Source organism: Trichosurus vulpecula, chromosome 4, assembly GCF_011100635.1.
Source record: "Trichosurus vulpecula isolate mTriVul1 chromosome 4, mTriVul1.pri, whole genome shotgun sequence".
Taxonomy (NCBI): Eukaryota; Metazoa; Chordata; class Mammalia; order Diprotodontia; family Phalangeridae; genus Trichosurus; species Trichosurus vulpecula.
In genome coordinates, this window is record NC_050576.1 from 246,319,337 (window position 1) to 246,338,653 (window position 19,317).

At 41.6% G+C, this 19,317-nt stretch overlaps 1 protein-coding gene across 1 annotated transcript in view; it reads left to right on the forward strand.

Moving 5' to 3' along the window:
* FNDC3B (fibronectin type III domain containing 3B) overlaps positions 1-19,317 on the forward strand; it is a 390,617-nt gene that overhangs the window by 118,373 nt on the left and 252,927 nt on the right. Inside the window, exon 3 of the mRNA XM_036753943.1 lies at positions 10,867-10,942. Coding sequence (XP_036609838.1) covers positions 10,867-10,942 — 76 coding nt within the window. The remainder of the gene's footprint in view (positions 1-10,866; positions 10,943-19,317) is intronic.

Sequence of the window (19,317 nt, forward strand, 5' to 3'; positions counted from 1 at the left end):
CTAAAAATTATTTTTACATGTAATTGGGGAAAAACAAAATACTAATTTTTGTTTTTAAAAAAAGCAATTGATTCATCTTCCTTTGCTTGCAAGTTCCCAGGCCATTAGTTGGAAATTGTGTCTTGAGATTTGATGAGAGGGAAAACTTTCTATCATTAAATCATTGTCTGGAAAGGGAAGAGAATGACTTTCCTCGGTCTTCAAGTCAGAACGGTTTTGACCATCATTTGTGTGTTGTGTAGTGGAGAGAGGACTTCTCTTCAGATGGGACTTGGTCAAGATGTCCAGTCAGGTGGCTTCCAGTTAGAGCTAAGCCATTCTGTGATTCCATGAGCCAGCTCGATAGGCCGATTCTAGGTATTTATAAAATATGTATCTTTGGCCTGGATCCTTAGCATAATTGAATGTGTGCCCAGGGTAAGACAGTGATTTTTCCACAGAAAGGAAATTTAAAGAATTAACTGTATAGTTCCTAGTTAATAATATTCATGTTAATAATCTTATTGACTAATAAATAATAATATTAATACTCATTTATTTTAGAGCACCTGAAAAGTGCAAAGAATTTTCACGCACGTTATCTCAGTTGAAATAGATTATTTTCTTCTATACCTCAAGAACCTTACCCAGGCATCTTATCCCACTGGTTTATTTCACATACAAGGAAATTCTGAGACCCACAAACATTAACTGAAGTGCCCAGGCTCACAAAGGCAAGGATTTGAACCTCTGTGTTTGGCCTCAGAGTTATTGGTAATCTCTTTAATTTTCTGTCTTAGGGTAGGGTTTCTTCTTAACCTTCTGTGTCATGGACCCCGTTTGTGGTCTGGAGAAGCTTACAGCCCCTTTTCTCAGCATGATGTGTTTGTTTTAAAAATCGTGATTGATAGAAATGCTAAATTTTGGTTAAAAGTTAGTAAAAATAAAGATGTCTTTTTCCCCATCCAATGTCAGAGGCTCCCTGAAATCTGTCCATGAAATCCTTAAAATCCTGTGAACAACAGGTTACCGCCCCTGTTTGGTGGGATTGTCTGTGGCATTGAGAAGTTAAGTGACTTTTCCAGGGTCACTTGTGCCAGGGGTAAAATGAGAAAATAGAACTAATTACTTCATCTGAAGGACTCCATGTATCTTAAAGTGTTAATGGCTCCTCTTGGACTGGTTTATTGGGGTGAGATGACAAAAGAAGGCCCAGAAAAAACATTTGTCCATTCCTGTCTGCATGAAGAGCCTCACTTGTGAGCCTAAAGTCACCTGGAGCCATCCATCTGGCCTCCAGAAGGGATGAAAACTGGGCTCCATTAGAATATAAGTTCCTTGAGGGCAGGGCAGGACTTTTTCATTTCTGTCTTGGTATCCCATGTACCTGGCATACAGTAGGCACTTAATAAATGTTGAACAGAATTCTCCTTGATCATTCTGGCCATATATGTGGTACAAAGGATAAAGGAACTGGTTTGGAGTCAGAAGGCCTGGGTTCAAAACCTGCCTCTGTTAACTACCTGTGTGACCTTTGACAGGTCACTTAACTACCACAGACCTCAGTTTTTTTGCCTCTAAAATGGGGAGTTGGAGTGAATATCTTCTAGGGTCCCTTCCAGCTCTGCATCTGTGATCCTGTGATGATCCTTCTGCTGTTGCTGAGTTCAGCTTGCCTGGATGTGGCTTCTTTTGCCAGGCTTGATTTCCCTGGATCGCTCTCTGCGCAGAGCAGAACCATGCCCCAGTTTGCTTTTCTCTCTTATTTTTTTGGTATTTCATTAAGCATTAGGGAGGTAGGTATCTGCTCGTTCATTCCTTCATCTGTTTATTTACTCATCCATCCATCCATTCATTTATATATTCCCTTACTAATTACATTAACCTAGCCATTTCAGAATGGGTCTGTTTGCTTATTTAATTTAGTTTGATTTATTTGTTTTTTTTTTACGGGGGGGTCTGCTCATTTATAATTCAGAGAGACAGAGACACAGGGAGAAGGTGGTACCTCTAACTCTGCATTAGTTCTCTGTCTCTGTCTACCCCCTCTTCCCACCTTCCTCTGTTACCATAGGATTATTGAGGCATAATTGAGATAATTTATACAAAAAGATCTCCAGAAATTCCTCTGCCCCCATTATTATCATCAGTAACAATAATCAGAAGCACCATGTTGGGCACGGAGAGAGAGTTAGGAGGACTTGGGTTCAAATCCTGCATCTGAGCTGTACTGGTGGTAGGACCCTGGGTCAGTCCTTAGACCTCTCAGATCTCCCTTAGAGGCAGTTCTAAGACCTAAGAGAAATTGCCATCATCCATTGGTGAAAGGAGTTTCTGCTTTGGACAAGGATGCTTAATCTTGGATCCACGGACATGGTGAATTTTCTTGTCTTGAAAGGCCCAAGATTACCTTGATACTCCCTCCACTCTACATACTTGGACGTTGTGGGGAGGACTCACACCCCATAGCAGGACAGCTCGCCTGTGTGTACACATCAACATGGCAGACATTAGGGATGTCTCCAGAGGATGTAGGCTGTTGGCCTGGGACCTTTGGGTTTGGGGGGGCAGCCAGGGATTCTCTGAAAGTTGGTGTCTGGGGGAGCCGCTACTGGTGCCCAGGGCCTGGGACATGAGCTGCCCAAGATGCCTCCATCTCTGATTGTACCTGAGGTTACAGTTCTCAGTGTGTGTCAGGACAGACTCCCTCCCCACCTTCAATGACCCCCCCCCCCAATTTACCCAGACAGGACGAAGATGATTCTTCCTCTTCTTCTTCTTCTTCTTCTTCTTCTTCTTCTTCTTCTTCTTCTTCTTCTCCTTCTCCTTCTTCCTTCTTCTTCTCCTCCTTCTCTCTTCTCTTCTCCTTCTCCTCTACCTCTTCTTCTCCTTCCTTCTCTTCTTCTTCTGCTTCTCCTCCTCCTCCTCCTCCTCCTCCTCCTCCTCCTCCTCCTCCCGTTCTCCTCCTCTCCTCTCTCCTCTCGCGCTTCTTTCTCTTTCGTCTTCTTCTTCTTCTTCTTCTTCTTCTTCTCCTCCTCCTTCTCCTCCTACTCTTCCTCCTCCTTCCTCTAAATTTTTATTTTTTCTTAGTTTATGGTATAAAACAAGTGTTTCCATAATACAATATGATATAATAAAAAAGATGGTTGCACATGAAATTGCAAGTCAGTTATATATAACTTGTTATTCCTTTTAAATATATAATAAAGTTATCGTGTAAAATATTTTCCTCTTTTTTTCTCCCTCCACCCCTGTCCTGTCCTAGAGATGGCTATCATTAGACACAAATATGTATATTCTATACGTGCTTCTGTTTATCAGTTAATCTAACTATTGTCATTGTGTGACTGAGAATTAATCGTGCAAACTCTGGATCTCAGTGTGGGGAAACAGCTGGGCTTAGGGAGAAGACAGAAGCCTAGGGTCTGAGTCCTGGATAGCTGCCCCATTTCCCACCTGTGTGACTTGGGGCCGGTGACTTCACCTACTCTCCATTCCCCACTCTCTTGACCTGTAAAGATGAGTGAGTTAGACTCTGAGGTCTCTTCTGGCCCCAAGTCCATGATCCAGTGGCACTGCTGTGTGGCTTTGGGCCAGACACCTCTCCTCTCTGGGCCTTACAGGTCTCTCACCTGTCCTCAGATCTCTTCTGACCCCAGATCTGTGATCCTTTCAGAATGCCTGCACTGGAGATGTTCAGAGGAAAGCATGATGGCTCACCCACATAAAAATATTCTCAACTGTCTCTAGGTTCCAGGCTAAGAATGTAGTTCAAGGTCTGTTTGGTCTTGGAAGACTTCCTGTGTCTCATTTTGGCCAACAAGAATGGGGGGCATCTTCTGGATGGTGGGTGATTGATATCTGCAAAGGGCCAGGAAAGAAGGGGTGTCTCTTGCCAACATTAGCTTGTGTCTTGGCTTTCGCTTTTCCAGAACATTGCCAATCCTCCAATTTCATGTTTGTCAGCAAATCCTTTGCTCTCTCAGGAGCTGCTGATGTGATGATAACCCAGACCGAGGGCTCGTGGGGCTGCTCCATGTGGGCTCCCTCATTCTCTCCACACGTCCCTGTGTTTTTGTCCCTCTTGTCTCAGAGGATGCAGGTCCGCTCCCTTCCACCCAGTCATCTGCACCCTCAGCCTGTCCCCTCCAGCATTTAGCTCCACACTCTTGCCTCTCCCTCCTCCTATAGAAATGGCCTCCTAACTACCCTCTCACCTCTAGTCTCCCCCTTCTCAGAGCCATCCCTGACACAATTAGCAAAATAATCCCCCTAAATGAAAAGCAGTCTCGTGTTCAGGACTGTTCTGTGATGCCCCGTGGCCTCCAGAATAAAGTACATGCTTGCCTATCCCAGGTAGTCTCCAGTCTGTTCTTCCAAGCTTATTTCATCACCCCCATGTTCATTCTGTGTGCCATTCAGACTTGTCTATGGACTGACCTTTGAGCCCTTCTGCCTTTCAGCATTCTCACCTTCCTTCTATGCTTGTTCTGAAGCCACTTCTTTTGGGAAGCCTTCCCTGCTTTTTTCTTGTCCCTCCAGCTTTCGGTCATCCTGCATGTACTGAGAGAGTGAGTTCATATCCCGTGAGGATTATTCAAAGGGATGTTGAGTCTGAAGAAGACTGTATTAGGGTGGGACAAGCTTGTCTTCAGTTGATTGAGTGGAAGCGGGATCAGGCTTATTTCTCTTGGTCCCAGATGTGGAATTAGGAACAGGGGATCAGAGTTCCCAAGGAGCAAATTTAGACTCAGTGCCTTGCAATGAATAGGCTGCCTCTGGGCAGAGGGATGAGCTCTTCTTCTCTGGAGGCTGGTGGCCTTGGGTCCTGGTCCTGGTGGGATCTGAAATCAGGAGCGCCGCTTTTAGAGCTGGCCTTCAAAGACCAGCTCGTCTTACGACCTGGGTGACCTTGGTGTCCAGTCCTGTCCCTTCTCTGAGACTTGGTCATCTTGTCTCTAAAGTGAGGGGTTTGGACTAACCGATATTCCAAGGTTTCTTCTGAATTTATGACTTTCTGATTTATTCCACCTCCAGTAGCTAGAATTTTGTGAGCAGATTCTTCAGGTAGTGTGATGGCCTTTACCGGATCTCTTCATCAACTAATACCCTCCCTGATATACATACATACATACATACATGTGCATATGCAATTTTGTATATTTTTTTGAATAGGCATGTTATGTATAAATTGTCATCTCTAATGGAATGCAAAGCCCTTCATGGCAGGGGCTGTTTCTTCTTCTTATTATTCTTTTTTTGGTCTTTGTATCTTTAACACTTTATGCAGGGCCTGGCATATAATAGTCACCAAATAAATACGTATTGATTGATTGATAGAGTAATATCTATTATTAGGCAAAATATCCCTCTGAATAATCCTCATAGGGTATGAGCTCACTCTATTAGTATACGTGCAGCAGAGGACACTGATGATACAAGGAGGGGAAAGGCTTCAAGCCTTGAATTGATAGACTAATATCTATAAATCAGTCAATGAACAAACATGAATTAAGCATTTTTTTTCCATGGTTGGAGATACAAAGAAGCAAAAACAGTCCCTGCATCGAGGAGCTTAACTTATCCAGGGGTAAAGCATTCAATCGAATGAGATAGAATCAGCCGCCAAAGTGTGAGTTCCAGAGGGCTGCCGTCTTTGTTTCTTGACTAGGGAGTTAGAAGACATTCACTTTACCCCTAGTGGAGAGCTCAGCTGCCCCATGCCTGTTGGCTCTGGTGAAAACAGACCTAAGGCTCTCCTTGGCCCCTGGCTGACCAATTATTTTTCATTAGGCCTTGATACACTGTTCTCTGTTCATTTTGTAACACAGGCCATTTAGTCTTCTAGTACAAACAGGTTAGAAAACATAGATGGATAGATGAGACCAAGCACAGAACTGCCCGGAGGCTTCCTTCAGTGGTCTGATGAGGAGGAGTCTAAGCTAACATTTTTGAAAATCTTGGAACTGCCGATAACATGGTAAAGCCCCGCATTTCTGTCTTCCTGTCCAGACCAGATCAAGCCCTCTTATAAGACAATAGGATTTTTAGAACTAGAAGGGACCCAAAGAGTTATCTAATACATAAACGATGGTACTGCGGGTGAAGGTCATATAGAAATGATAATCATCCAGAGTGACATTTGAATCCAGAACCAAAACTTCTGCTTATAGAGTTTTCTCCGCAGTATCCAACTTCTCTCTCATTTTGACAGAAAAGAAGAAGACAAAAGTGATGCCCAGAGAAGTTACTTGTAAATGTCTGGGGCAGGATTCCAAGGATGGCTTTCCTGATTCCAGATTCAGTACTTTCTAATTCGTGCTCCCCAATTTATTTTTGTTTTACTCTATTACAAGGATTCTCCACCTTGCTTTTTTTTAAATCATGAACCCCTTTGGAAGTCTGGTGAAGCCTATGGTCACCTCAGAGTAATGTTTTCAAAGGCATCAAATACAATATATAGAATTACAAAGGAAATCTTTATACTCTAAATGTATATGTAAATATAATTATGTAACTATAATATAATTATACATTTATATTATTTTATATATTATTCAATTATTAAAATTATATATTACCCTTTACAACTTCATTAAAATAAAAATGTAGATTTTTTTTTTCTCAGTGTGGTTCACAGACCCTCCTAAAATCTGTCTGTAGTCTGTGGACCCCCTGATGAAGAACCTCTATTAGAGGTTCTATATATGGTCTTTGAGGGTAAGGGGGGCTGTCTTGCTTGCTTTTATTTATTTCCCTAGTGTTTAATGCATGATAATCATTTAAAGTGCTTTTTCATTTATTCATTCATTCATTCACTTATTCATTCATTCATTCATTCATTCTTTAGAACAGCCTGCAGGTTACTGTTGACAGTTTGGAAAAAGAAGATAATAGGAATGGGCAGTCGTGATGAGGCCAGTACAGAGATGCTGTATTTGTTCCACGTCTGCTATAGAAGAGAATTTATAATTATTTGCTTTTAACCCAAGAATAGTCTTGTAGATGGGGAAAGGTTAGCTGCTCCTGGTGTTCTAGCCTCCATCTCATCGACCTCTCAGGCTTTGTGTTCCAGGTCATACTGCTGGCTCATTGGTGCCTGTTGTTAGGGAAGTGTGGGTCATCTGACTGATGTGTGGTGGTTTTTATTTTTATTTTTACTTTTTAATCCTCAAGAATTTAAATGACAGAGGCTGTGCCCCCCTTGATGCTAAACTACCTTCCTTGTGTGTTGTACTGGTGCCAGAGCCAAAGGATTGTTCTTTCTGGGATAATGAGGCATTTCTCTATTATTGGTTAAGAAAGATTGAATATTAGGATGCAGGGGCTTGCCAGGTTCCTTGATAGATTACAGTGTGGTTGCCCAGGCAACTCAACAGCGTGAATGTTATAGGAACTTGTGGCTCCCAGGCAAGGGTGGTGTGAGATGCTGGGTTGAAAGCTTTTCTCCCCCAGACCTTTCCCCTCCTTGGAGAAATGTGGTCCATCTTGGTGATGCTGGAGGGCTCCATGCCTCGCTGGATGGGTCTTGGAATGTGGAACCTGTTGTGAGCAATTGCTAAGGGAATAGCTGCCTATGGTCTGCTGGGGAAAAATGCTTCGGTGGGAGACAGCAAGCTTCAGGACAAAAGCCCACCAGAATGCTGTGGATAGCAAGGGCCAAAGGGATTCATGAAGGCATGGATAATGCTATTGGGTTAATGCATCTTTGTAATTCAGAGGATGCACATTTAGAGCTGGAAAATTTGCCATCTTGTAGGTGGTCTATACTGTCTTCTCTTCATTTTACAGAAGAGGGAAACGGGGGGCCAGGGTGGGAAGTGACTCAGTGGAGGGAGGTCCTGTACATCATTGGACCCTGGAATCATAAATCTAGCACTGGATGGGAGATGAAGCGGAGCCAGAATTTGAACTTGTGGCCCTGATATCTGGACAGATTGTAAGCTCCTTGAGGGCAGGATCTGTCTTTTGCTTCTTTGTCTATCCCCAGAATTTAGCATGGTGCCTGGCACATAGTAGGCCCTCTAGAAATGTTTACTGACCACACGATTGATTGATTAACTCCAGCCTCCCTCGGTTTGGAGATGAAGAAACAAGGCACAGAGGGTGAATTGCCCAGGGTCATACAGCTTGTGAGTCTCTAAGGTGGGTTAGAAACTGAGGCCCCCTATTCCAGAGCTGGTACTCTTTCACCCTGTTCTTCTTGCCATCTGTCATTCACGAGGCTGAAAACTTAAACCCATGATTTTGTGACTGCTTCACATAGTCTAGGAAGAATAACTTAGCTTGCTGGGAGAGTCAGACCCAGAGGGACCCCCGGGAAGCCTTGGGCTTCTCCTAAAGGACCCCATTCCTGGTGCTCCCTTCCCCAACCCCTGAGAGAGGAAAAAGATTTGTCATTTTCATTGTTATCAGTCCAGGTTGGATCGATAACATCGATAAGTCGATGTTGTGAATGATTCAGAGAAGGGAAAGAAAGTGATTTCCCTAATGTTTGTCAAAGAGTTAAAGATGGAAGAATGATTTTTCTCTTTGTTTTCCTTGGAACCATTTATTATAGACATGGAGTTCTGAGTGAAATTAGCTCTCATCAATATTTCTTGAAGGCCTATAAGCTGGAAATAACTGTTAGCATTTATAATTTTTAATTATATGCGACTTGTATTTTCAAACTTTATATGAGGCAGCAGGCTTCTGCCTAATTAGTGTAATGTACAGAATCACGTGATAATTGCTTTAATTGGATGCCAACTCAAACATGATTATTCCTGAAACTATGGCTTTATAGTTTGAATGATCACTTTCAATTTACACTCAAATATAAAGCAGCCTCCTTTCTTTTTCTTTTTGTATTTGAATGAAAGTTCTGACTTTCAAAAGGGGAAATTAAATATATTTCATGTATGTGGGATTGGCATGGCCTGCCTTCCCAAAGTTCCATCTCTGAGTCGAGTGAAATTAAGCCGTGGAAATATGTTTAAGTCATGTGGCTAACACAGATGTTTAGAAAATAGGTCTGAGAATTTGAGTATTTAGTATGGGCTTGCATGGGGAGTTTGTCATATTGCTATATACATCTAGACAAAGATATACATATATATACACACACATGCACAAATACATTTATATCTATAGATATATGTTAATAGTTAAGTGATGGATAGATGAATAGATTGGTATAGGTAAAAGATAGATGATACTTAAATATGAGAGAGAGAGAGAGAGATATAGAGAGAGAGATAGAGAGAGAGACAGAGACAGAGAGAGAGAGAAAGAATCTCTGTAGGTAGATAGAACATTTATTAAGTACTTACCTTATGTCAGACACTACATTAAGTCCTGGCAACACTAACACAAGCAAGCCAGTCCCTGTCTTCAAGGAGTTTACAATCTAAGGGGTTGCAACAATGTATAGTAGGTAAGGGAGAAGGGGAGGGGTTTCTTCCAAAAGTGTGCCGTAAGAGGATGTAGGCATCTTCCAGGAAGACATGAATTTGAATCCATTTCCTAGTCGGGAGACCCTAACCTCTCTCAGCCCCAGTTTCATTGTCTGCCCTGACTTCACAGCGAGTTTCCGAGGATCAAATGAGGATAACATTTATAAAGTACTTTGTAAAGTTGAAAATGCTGATTGTTATCTTGATGTAATAATAAGACTTGATATTACCTGGGACTTTAAGGTTTGCAAAGCACTTTAGGTGTGTTAGTTTGTTTGATGCTTCTCAGCAATCCTGTGAGGTAGTGTTGTTTTTTTTCCCTTATTTTACGAGGAAGCTGAGATTTGAGGGACTTGCCTAGTATCACACAGATAAGAGACGTCACAGATTGGATTCAAACCCAGGGCTGCTTGACTCTGTGAACAGGGCTCTGTCTTCTACAAGGAGCAGAGGGAATGAACATTTGTACATCACCTACTATGTGCTAAGCTCGTAACAATTATTATCTCATTCGGCCCTCATTTGGTCCTCACAACAACCTGGTGAGGAGGTGGGGAGGGTAGGTGCTATTATCACCCCCCATTTTATGGATGAGGAAACTGAGGCAAACAGGGTTAAGAGACTTGCCCAGGGTCACACAGCCAGTAAGTATCTGAAGCAGGATTTGAATTCAGGTCTTCCTGACTCCAGGCCCAGTGCTCTACCCACTGGGCCACCCAGCTGCTCAAGAACGTAAACCAGACTCACAGCATGCATTCTTGGAATGATATCCATCATTATTAGGCTCCTGATTCATGCTGAGTGTTTCTTCTTAATAAGCAGCAGTATGATGTAGATTTCTGTGTTTTGGACATTTCCCCCTAAGTTGAAGAGGGGAGCATCTTTGCTTTATCCAGAGAAGAGACCTCACTCAGTCTTTTGCACCTTTGGTTACATACTTTGAAGGTGGTATTGGAGACTACATTTAGCCCAGTTCCAATTCAACACCATCCATTGCTGGGGCCTTTTTGGGTTCAGCCCTAGTTCTAAAACTCCAGTGGTGCCCCAGCCTTTGTGATTATAGGGTGCCCCTAAAGTCTGGACACATAGGAAAATTGATGGCAATATGGAGTTACTGCATCGAGTTCACATGGATCTTGCAAAGCGCATCAACCTTTGCATCACAAATGATGGAAATCATATTGAAGATGTTATTTGTTAATATTTAAATTAAATAAAATGTTGTTGAAAATTTCATTCATTTCATTTCTTGAAAGTATGCATTTTTGCCTATGTGTCCAGACTTTAGGAATGCCCTGTATTTAAGATCCTGGGTTGTTGGGTTGGTTTTTTTTTTTTTTTTTTTTTTGGACCTCTGTCTGGTGTATAAATCAAGGTAATAAAATGGTTGAAATAAAAAAATACCAGCTGTTTCTAGTATGAAATTGAAATTAATGTTTTATTTTGACAGGTCATTCTAGTTCAAGTCAATCCGGGAGAAAGTTTTACCATCAGGGCTGAGGATGGAACTCTTCAGTGCATTCAAGGTAAGGACATTTTGCGTCAACTTTCCAACCAATACTTGTCCCCCAGTTTATTGCTTTAAGGAAGTGGGGGTTTTCCTTGGGTCTTCCTTTGCTTTTTCAGAAACCAAAATGTGTATCTTGGATTTTCTTGGTTTCCTACTGTCAAGGTCCTCAGTGCCTTGATGGAACCACAATTTGCAACCTCGAGGTAGGAGGCTCCATTTGAATTGTGTGACTTGGAGCTTGGGGCATCTTTAGAAATGTTTGGAGGATTATTGTGACTGGACAGAGTGTGGAACTGCCTCTTGGATCAGGGAATTTCGCAGAGTCTAGGGAAGACAGTGGTGGTGCGGGTATTATTTAAAAATGTAGTGGTTTTATAAGTGATCAACACACGTGTCAGTTTCCCAAGGGCCATCACAGTGATGAAAAATAAAAAAAAATTCTTCCTTAATATTCTCAGGCTTGGGGCCTTCATACCTTTCTGGGAGGATTGGTAGTCTTAATTTCTCTTCTTCAGCATTGTCATGTTCTGGGAAATGAACCAGAGCTTCTCACGTCATGTTGATTGCTACAGAGTAAAATTAATTAGATTCATCTGGTCATAGAGGGAGCTAGTTTCTAAAGGCTACTGTTCAGGGAGGAGTGGGGAGCATTTGAATCTTTGGCAGTGATCCGGATTATTGTAAATTATAAATTTGGCCTATGGGCTGGATCGATGGGAGGTTATTGATTGGATTGAAACCAGACCTTCGGCTATGTGTTTTAACACCTTGGTGTGATCCCAACGTTACATAAATAAAGAAGTAAACTTGGGGAATTGTCCTTCAGTTTCTCAAAATCAACTCAATAGGAATGATTGATTTTTTTTCCCACACCTGTATCATCTGAAAGAATTGCGGTGCCTACTGCTGCCTTGTATTGGATTAAAAAAGAAAGTACTTACAAGGGACACAAAAGATGGTGGGGAGAAAAGGAAAAAAGTGGTAGATTTTAGTTGTCTGTTTTTTTTTCTCTGCGGACTGATCAATCTGTACTATCTGAGGTGACTTTTTTAAAAATGCACTCCCATTACGCTTTCATTCTGGTGGACTTTTGAGGAATCATGGTACCACACAGGGTGTCGCTTTGATCTAATAATAATGATAATAATAATAGCATGTAATGCTTTAAGCACTTTATAAATATCATCTCATTTTAAACTCACAATAGCCCTGGCTTTTATTATTATCCCTATTTTACAGCTGAAGAAACTCGAGTCTGAGAGAGATTAAGTGACTTGTTTAAGTTAGTGTCTGAGGCAGGATTTGAACTCAGGTTTCCCTGACTCTAGGTCTAGTGCTCTATCTGCTAAGCCACATAGTAGGGACATAGCATATAGATAAGTCAGATAGGTTGTTTTTGCCCGAGTATATTTCCCTGACAATTTCGAGTGTTTTTATAATTGACCATGTGTGTCTCACACATATTAATCCATGTCTCACACATATTAATGAAGAGCAGATTTCTTTTTAAAAGAAAAAACTTGCTCTTTATTGATAAATAATATGAAGAAACTCCTGGTTGCTAGTGAGAGCTAGTTAATATGCAAAATAGCATCCATTATGCAAATTGCCACCAATGATCATGCTGTACTACAGCTTTTGGGCTCTGAAAATGCCATCCCCTTGTTTGGTGGTATGGGTTAAGAGAGAAAGAAAATCCCGGTATAAGTCAGTTGTTTAAAAAACCCAGACCCCTACTCCCTCCCCCTCCAAAAAAGAAAAGAAACCAACCCCAGTACTGATAGAAGTGGATTAAAATGAACGCTTGACTGCTTTTCAGTTCCAGAAATAAGCAATTGAGTTTCTTCTCATCTAAAATATTTTGCTTTTATCTTGGCCTCTCCAATACATTGATTGTTTGAAAATGGAGCCACAAGGATCCCCCTTCAGGAAGTAGTTAGCAAAATATAATCTCTGCTCCCAAAACTTTATGTGTGTAATAGAGGCTTTCATAAAAAGCTAGTCCCAAACACTTAGCTCCTCAGTGCCTCAGTCTCCTTGTCTATAAAATGGGGAGGTTGGACCAGATGGATTTTGAAGAGCATCCTAAGATGCCGTGACTGGTGAGATGCCCACCAGGAGATTTTATACCTTGTGATGTTAATGTTAGGGCATGAGATGGGAGGTATTGTTTACAATCGAGCAAGAAGCATTTATGGAGCGCCTGGTGGGCTGCAGGGCCTTGGCTTATGCATCGAAGCCTTGGAATATGTAGCATCTTAGCAGTTACAGATGGAAGGAACCTGGAGGTTGGTTGGTCCAGCTCTCCTATTTTAGAGGTGAGTGGTTAGCCCAAGGTCACGACAGGTCATAGATGGCAGAATTGGGATTTGGCCTCAGGTCCTTGGACTGTAAATTATGCTCTTTTTCCATTACTTTGGCTGTGTTGCCGTGTGTGTGTGTGTGTGTGTGTGTGTTCGTTCTTGGGTATAGCCTGGAAACAGGCATTGTAAGTCAAATCAGCCTTGACTGAAGGGATGGCTATGGACTCAGCTCTGACTCCTACTTTCTGCATGACCTTGGGCAAAGTCATCCACCTTCCCAGGCCCTTGGTTTCTCCCTTTGTAAAATGAAAGAGTTAGATTACATGACCTCTAAGGTCTTTTCCAGCTCCAGATTTGTGATCCTGTGATCTTGAGATAAAACAGTTTATTCATAACAACTTGTATTCATATAGTGCTTTTAGGTTTGCAGAGACCTTGGCAAACATCATTTTATTCCCATAATATCCCTGCGAGGGAGGTATTATTATTTTCATCTTATAGATGAAACAACTGAGACAGACTTGCTCAGGGTCACACAACTAGGCAGGATTTAAACTCAGGTCTTCTTGACTTCAGACCCAGTGCTCTATCCACTGGACCTCCTAATTTTATCTTTTTACATTGAAACAACTTGGATTTTCTTCAACTTCGAGTTTTTTCATGATTAGAATGTTTTCACTGGGGAATTAATGCAGGGCAGCCAGAAGTGCCCAGTAACACAGTAGTAGAAAATTCAGAAACTTAGTTTCTATATAGATAAGCTCATCCTTTGCTTCTCAGTTGTTTAAAGTTGTTTGTTGGCAGCTTATCATCATTCTGTCCTCTGTGACAGAACCTGAAGGGGACGGGGGACTGGGTATCTAAGAGACTCAGCCCTCCTGAAGGAACAGAACTACTGTTTTGCTGGGAACGTCATGGGTGATAATGAAGAAAAGAAAAAACAGGAAGCTGACACTCTGCTGGGGAAGCAGTTGGATTTCTAGTGGAATATTTCTCAATATTTTCCATGAAACATGAATCATAGCATTGCACAGGGCCGTGGAAAGGTCACAGTGGCTCTTCTACTTTTGAGATGGGCTGTTACGTGCACCATCCTAGGCGAGAGCTTGGCGTCCTCAGGGCTTGTCTGAGCGTCTAGAAAATACCTACTGTTCAAATGGGGAAGCCTACTGGGTACTTCAGCTCAGGTGTGAGCTGGTACATCTTTGTCTGAGAACAGATTCTTTCCTGTCTTCCCTTCAGTGCAATCTCTGTGCTGTTCCCACTGCTTGAATGCCCTCCCTTCTTCTTTCTTCCTCCAAATCTTGCATATCAGATCCAAATGCACAGTTGTGACAGTCACTGCCCTGTTCCCTGCTCACACACCATCCGTGGCTCCCTCTTACCTGTAGGATAAAGTACCAGCTCCTCAGCCTGGCCTTCAGTGCCCTTGGCCATCTACTTCCAACTTAGATTTCCAGCCTTATTGCATATACTTGATACACTCTATGTTCCAACCAGATTGGACAGGCTGTTTCACAACTCTACTTCCCTGCCCCATTCATTTGCACAATTCCATGCCTGGAATGCTCTCCCTTCCCCATCGCCGCTCCCTGTCATCTCTAACTCCCTCCAAGACTCCTTGTGGTTTGACTCCTGGATCTCCTCAGATGCTGGTGTTCTCATCTTCCTGAGATGGCTAATATGTGACTTGTGTGTTTGCTTATCTCTATACACATTGTATTGCATTCTCCCCCTCCCTGAGGGCGGGGATCATTGTTGGTTACTGTAGCTTCATAGAGTCCTGAGCTCCCTTGAAAGCACAGCTTGGATGTCATGTCGCCTCAGGAAGCCTGTCCTGATCTCTCCAGCTGTTAATGCTCTTCACCTTCCTAACCCCTCAGAATCACTTCTTAGCTGTGTGAGCTTGAGAACAAGGGCTGGTTTCCTCCTTCTCTTTGTCCCCTTAGTGCCTAGCATTGTCCCTATATGTAACATACACTGAATATGAGGCCTGGCCCATACGGGGTGCTTAATAAAGCAAGCTTGTCAAATTGAATTAAATTGTATCCTCAGCCTCTGGGCATGGCCTTCAATCTAGTCTTATTTTAGAAATACATATGTGTATGTATGTGTGTATGTACACATGCTCACATCATCTATTTTCAATATATATTTTATATATATACACATATACATTATATACATTCATTATAGATATATATTTGTATATGCATTATACACATATACATACACACATGCACATGCTTTGTGTATATATATTATACACATACACGCATCACACATAGTATATAAATTATACACACACACCTATGTATACATGTGGACACACGTGTATATATTCATACACCACACAAATAAATCATACCTAGATGTATGCACATGTATGCACACTATATATTAATATATTATACACATGCACACACATGCACATATATACACACTATATGCTTATGGTGTGCATTATTATTCTATGTTATATATACACATGTACAACACATCTATACACACATATATGCGTATGCATTATGTATATATAAATTATACACAGACATATATAATACATGTAGTATACACATGTATAACACATTATACAAACACACAACACAATGCAGTACTTATATGTATATGCACAAATTATCCATACATATACGCATACATATGCACATAAATTATATGCATACATTATATGTATACCCATTAACCATGATGCCTCTCCCTTTTTGGGAAAACTAGAGATATAAAAGTCCTGGGTCATCATTACAGGGGTGTCTGGGGAGCATGGAGTAACCCTGGAGGCTCAGCGGGAGTCGGAAATGTGTAATTGATGCTAACGTTTGTCGCCTGATCTTGACGTCTCTGTGGAGTTGGTTTTCATTCTTGTGACTTCCTTGGGAATTGATTTTGTGTTAAGTGGTTTAAAACCTCTCATTGAACCTAATAACTGCAAGCACGTGTGGTGGTGATGGAGTTGGGACCTAGAGGCTATGAGAAAACCCTCCTTTGCTACCTCCTTGATACTTAAGTCTCATGTAATGTTAAACTTTCCCATTTGGGGCTGTCTTTGCCTTTCAGTTCTGTATCTGTTTCCTCCATTAGTGCAGTACTAGTCTATGATTAACACACTGAGGTTTTCAGGTCTGCGAATAACACTATTCAAAGGATGTGGCAATACCTCCCCCACCCCCCAACTGATCTGTCTGATTCAGCCTCCAGACCCCATAGACATATTATTTTTTTCCTTTCTATTTAAGTTCTTAAATTTTATTTTTTAGACTAGAGCTTATTAATGGGGAAGAGGGGAGAGGTATGAACTTTTTAAAAAGTATTTTGATAACTATATTTTTATATAATTGGTTTCCCTTGTTAATTCCTTGTATTTTGTTTTTTTTGCTTTTCCGAGGAGTCCATAGACTTTGCCAGACTTGGCCAGAGGGGTTCCATGGCACCACAGAGGTTACAAGCCTCTGTGTTAAATAAATAGTTTAGAAAGAGACATTCTTGCTAAGAATCTTTATTCTGAGGGCAGGGTCTTCATTTCCAGTGTTTAGAATTAGGAGCTAAGAGAGAGTGGTGATAAACCAGAGGAGAACATCAGGCCTCTTTCAGAAGACTCGTGTTGAAAGACCCATGCCTTGGCTTTGCTCACTTCTTTAGATGGGAAATAAATGATCTCATAGCTCTGTTTTGCAAACTGATGCTTAATCATATTTCAGCTTTGCACCCCCAGCACCTGCATGTTTCGTGACTTGACTAAAAGTGTTGTATTTAAATGGGACTCCTTCTTGTTTTAACAACAGAGAAATCCAGCAAAGGGTGCCCTGTTATTGTACATGAAGTCTAATGAGGCTGAATTGAACCAATAGATTTTTAAAAAAAAAATAAAAACATTCGGGAGATATGGAAATGAAACTGTCATTGTTCAATGTGTCCAACCCCCTTGGCCAGTGGAAAGCTCTCATTTCCGGGGGCCCACGTGATGAGCCTGCAGCTGGATTTAATTTTGCTTGTGTAAAGTGGGCCTTATTACATTAATGAAAAGCATTTTCTATTGATCTCTTGGGATTTTAGGTGCTTTGCTGTCAACACACAGACCTGCCCAAAAATGACATTCTTCAAGCCATCGGGGCTTGTTTGATGGCTAGCCAGGTCCTCGTTCAGATTGTCTCGGGGATGAGATACCGTGTCTGGCCCAGTTGGTCCCTGATATCTTATCTATTCTGCTACTCCACAGTGACTTTGCACCTGCTACTGCCCTGCCTCCCAAACTACCTGGCATTGTATATTTGTATTTATTCACTGAAAGTGTGTATACATATGTACACTGAGCATTTATATGCACATACATACTTGTATCTATGTCTATGTGTGTGTGTATACACACACAATTTTTCCTTGTCTTCCTCCTTAGAATTTAAGCTCTTTGTGCATAGGGGCTGTTTCCAGTTTTTTCTTTGAATGTCCAATGTGTAGCATGTGCTAAGTACTTTATAAATGCTTGTTGAATATAGGCACAGGGGTTCTTGCAGCTTGCAGCCAGGTGAGCGGAAGATATTTTAAAATTGTGCAGACATCTTAACTGTAATGTAGAGATCAATCAGCAGACAGTTATTAAATACCTACTGTGTACCTGGCACTATTTTAAGTGCTGAAGAAGCATAGAGAATGAAACAGTGCCTTCTTGTAGTCAGCTTACATTCTGATGGGAGAGATAAGAAGTGTACGTAAAAAAAGCATAGAAAGTGAATAAATACAAATAGATTGAAAGTAGTTCTAGGTTTATGATACTTAACACTTGTCCCAGCCATTCTGTTCTTGCTGTGCTATAACATTCAGATGTTCAGTTTGGCCACTGGGGGAAATCCCAGCCAGCTTGTGTATTCCCTACTCCCCGCTCCGCCCTGCCTCCAAGGTGACTGGTAAAGATTTAGCACTAGCCAGCAGAAAGCTTGGGATGACCTAGTCCAGTAAAATGTTGGAGCTCAACATTTGAATGGATCAGTTAGATTGGGCCACAGTCTACAAGAAGGTTGAATAATCCAGCTCCCCTCTCTTACACATGAGGAAACTAAGTAAGATCCAAGGAGATTTAAGAATAACAACTTGTCCAAGGTCACACAGGCAGCAAGTATAAAAGGTGGGATTTTTAACTCAGGTGCTTCCTCTGACTGCTACATTGCCATGCTATATTGCCTCCCTCCAAAGGAACTGATCTAATTAGTCAACAAGCATTTATTAAGATAGATAATACATTTATTAACTGTACACTATGTACCAAGCAAAACTCAACTGGAAATTGGGATATGAGAGATATTTTTATTTAAGAGATATAAATACAAGTAAAGTGAAACCCAAATAGTTCATTCTCTTAAGGCTTATGACCATCCCTAGAGGAGAGCTGGAAAGCTTGAGGTTGGGTTTGCAAATCCGTCAATAACGAGTTTGAAAGTGAGGAGTCTAGCCATGAATGAAGTGAGCATGGCCTGGACAGCTTATGCAGTGGTGGGCATGGTTAGGGGCTCACTGATTGGGGGAGGAAGTCTCAGGATTGAGCTGTTTCTAAGGTAGGAGATGGACAAGGTAATATAGCCCCTTCTGTGTGCCCATCATCATGGCAGAGCTGGGAATACAAAGACCAAAATGAAATAGTCCCTGCCCTTGAGGTTGGCAGGGATTAAAGGGAGGAGAATGTGTACCTTTCCCACATCATTCTGGAGATGCTTCATGTTGAATGCATCTTGTGTTATAGGGTTATATAAGGTTAAGACCAAGGTGGTAGTCAATATGTACATATACCTGAAAATCAGTTTTATGCCCCCCAAATTCCATATTTGAGGCCTGTTGTTGTCTCCTTCCTTTCAAAGGTCTGTCAATTGCCTGTTTATTCCAAGCTTTAACCCTATTGAAGGAAAATAAAAATCTAGTAGTCAGTTGACTAATCAGTAAACAAACATGGGTGAGCACCTACTGTACCACATGGCCAGGCACTGGGCACATGGTTGCACATAGCTGGAAATACACGTACAAAGAATTAGGCAACCTCTGCTTTCAGGAGTCAAGGAAACCCATGTCTGGCCACCATGTTTTA